Source organism: Histoplasma capsulatum, genomic scaffold, assembly GCF_000149585.1.
Source record: "Histoplasma capsulatum NAm1 scaffold_8 genomic scaffold, whole genome shotgun sequence".
Lineage (NCBI taxonomy): Eukaryota > Fungi > Ascomycota > Eurotiomycetes > Onygenales > Ajellomycetaceae > Histoplasma > Histoplasma mississippiense.
The window spans coordinates 1,488,328-1,491,065 of NW_001813975.1; the positions used below are offsets into that span (position 1 = coordinate 1,488,328).

Consider the following 2,738-nt stretch of genomic DNA (forward strand, 5'->3'; position numbering starts at 1 on the left):
GATGGAATGATCAGTGACAACTTGAAGAAGCGCTGGCAATGGGTGATGAAGTGAGCGAAACAGATGGTAGAGCCTGGAAAAAGAGTATTTGAGCCTGTCAGGGTCGTTGGTTTCTGTTTCCAATATGGAGGGGAGCTGGGGATGTTGCAGGATGTTTGATGTCGCTGGAGCGGAGGTTGTCCAAGAGGCAGCAGTGAGGTCACTTTTCAACGCGGGCTGGTGGGGTTTGGCGCGGAGAGCCTGATTTGGCCGGATATTTAACGCAGCACCAAGGAACAGATGAACAGATCTACGGATACATTGCTGTATGCTAGTATTTCTCTACATGCCCTTCAGCCAGCATGTCTACGCATTTTGAGTACGGGAAATAAAAGAAAACCTGCACGTTCATTCTCTGACTGCGCCAAAAGCCGATGCTGTTCTTAGACATGAACAACACCATGATCGCGGTGCTCTTCTTTTACTCCCACTAAATATAAGAACAAATACCTCGGCAGCTGGAGGGAAAAGAAACTTCTACTCCGTGACGTTGCTACAAGCAAGTCGTGATTCTTCTTCATATCAAGTCTCTAATGGATGCTAGGACCAGTGCTGGTACAAAAGTGACCCTGACGTGCTAGTATTTATGCTAAACCTACTGACCGAAGTTAGGAATAGAATATAGTATCTTTCTATACAGACCATGCAAACCGTGAATATTGAAGCGTTTGCCAGCGGTAAAACTAACCAGGTAATAGTCCTGTTCCCACTTAGCACCATACTGAGTAGTAGATGATGGTTTTGAACGCCTCTTGCGTTCGAAATCTACCTCTGAAATAAATGGATTAAGGGGGTTGAGAAGTGCCAACGGTCAAGACACAAGTATATACATAGCCAATATCACCTCATAATCCGCGATCTCGTTCGACGCGACACATCCCTGAGACGAAGGATTCACAAGTTTGATATGTTGCTGCCGGAGGTTTAGACTTCGCGGTCCCAAAACAGACTAGCGCCGCCTGCACGGCCCTAAGCGAACGAAATCCCACAAACTCTCAACGCCCGCAGACTGTGACAACCTGCGACATCAGCGACATTACCCTCAGTTCGACAGCCGGCCAATCTCAGTCAAAATGGTAAGAAGCCCTGTTTTCCTCTTGCTCTCCCTGTCGCTGTGTTCTTTCTCCTCCCCGAAAGATAATATATGTCGGGATCTCGAGTGGAGGGAAGGCGGGTTATGTTGGTCCGATATGAATCAATTATGCGATGACACCGCGCGAGGGAAAAGACGGCGGAGTTGATCAAGTCTCACCATTTGAACCTTTCGAACCATTTATCCAATATGTCCCCCGCAATATCATCGTTTTCACTCCGTGGAGCAGAGTCGGCAAAATCGTCGCAAAACGTTTTCCAAAAGATACCTCGACAAAAAGGTTGACGCGACATACAATTGGACGGAATCCCTCACGGCCCAAAAAAAAAAAAAAAAAACAAAAAGAAAAAAGAAACAGTGTTACCGACATTACACGATTTCTCTGCATTTGTGAACTTGTTCAGTCAGGTGGCCATGATTATATTGCGTGGAAATCGTGGGCGGAACAATTTATCTGGGAGAAAAGAAAGACAGACAACGTATCAGGAAAGTGATGCTGATTGACATCTGGGCTCTGTCCCAAAACAGGTCAACGTTCCCAAAACCCGCCGGACATACTGCAAGTCCAAGGAATGCAGGAAGCACACCCAACATAAGGTCACCCAGTACAAAGCTGGAAAGGTATGCAAGCTCGCTATGCATTCCCGGCACCAACAGATGCATATTTTCATCTCGTGGTGGAAAAAAAAAATGCTGGGAGCATATATATTATGTGTGGTTGCTGATGTTTGTGTTCGTCCTCTTCTTTCCCTGCCAATTTTTTTAGGCCTCGCTATTTGCACAGGGAAAGCGTCGTTACGACCGTAAGCAAAGCGGTTACGGTGGTCAAACGAAGCCCGTGTTCAGGAAGAAGGCCAAGACCACAAAGAAGGTTGTTCTGCGGTTGGAGTGCACAGTCTGCAAGACCAAGGCCCAGCTGGCCCTGAAACGATGCAAGCATTTCGAGTTGGGGTACGTAGACATTCCAAGCGTGCTTTTATATTTTATGTTTATATAATTTGGGGGAAGAACGGCTGCTAATGGCCTTTTTCTACTCTGCAGTGGTGACAAGAAGACAAAGGGGGCGGCTCTTGTTTTCTAAACCTTTTAATCCGAATCTTATATGTTCTGGGTGTTTTCCGCCTTCCAATTTTTTTTTTTTTCTTTTTTCAATCTCCTTTTCTGTTCTTCTTTTAGCATTTGTGGGCACACGCTCTGTCAATTGAGCGGATGATTGATTCTTATTTAAAAAAAAAAAAAAATGAAATGAAATGAAAGCCATGAACCGTCCCTGAGTTTCCGGTTTCAAACCGTTGTTTTGTTCTTTTTCTTCGTGTTCTATCTCCGCTTTGTCTCTCATGATCAAACCAACGCAGGCTGTCCTCCGAACACGCGTATTTGTTCAAGAACATGCCACCTGGGGCTGAACTCGGTTCACACAGGAGGTAATAATATATATGACTTCGATCTCCAAGTGAAGGCTTCTTGCCCGGCCATCCGATCACCCTCTTTACCAGCTCGCCTTCCTACGCATCCCCGACCCCGGCCCTCTATTGGAAACGGGAGCCAAGGGAAAGAAAGGGAAAGGAAGGAGTTACTGTGGGCCCCGGTATGGGGGAAGTTAAAT

The 2,738-nt window shown here is 46.2% G+C and overlaps 1 protein-coding gene across 1 annotated transcript; it reads left to right on the forward strand.

The window, feature by feature from the left end:
• Positions 1–1,321: 1,321 nt before the first annotated feature.
• Positions 1,322–2,213, forward strand: HCAG_07397 (60S ribosomal protein L42; the record flags this gene model as incomplete). The annotated part of the gene is made up of 4 exons (XM_001537925.1): positions 1,322–1,384; positions 1,661–1,753; positions 1,899–2,083; positions 2,174–2,213. The coding sequence occupies 4 exons, from the start codon at positions 1,322–1,324 to the stop codon at positions 2,211–2,213; spliced, it is 381 nt and encodes a 126-aa protein (XP_001537975.1).
• Positions 2,214–2,738: the final 525 nt, after the last annotated feature.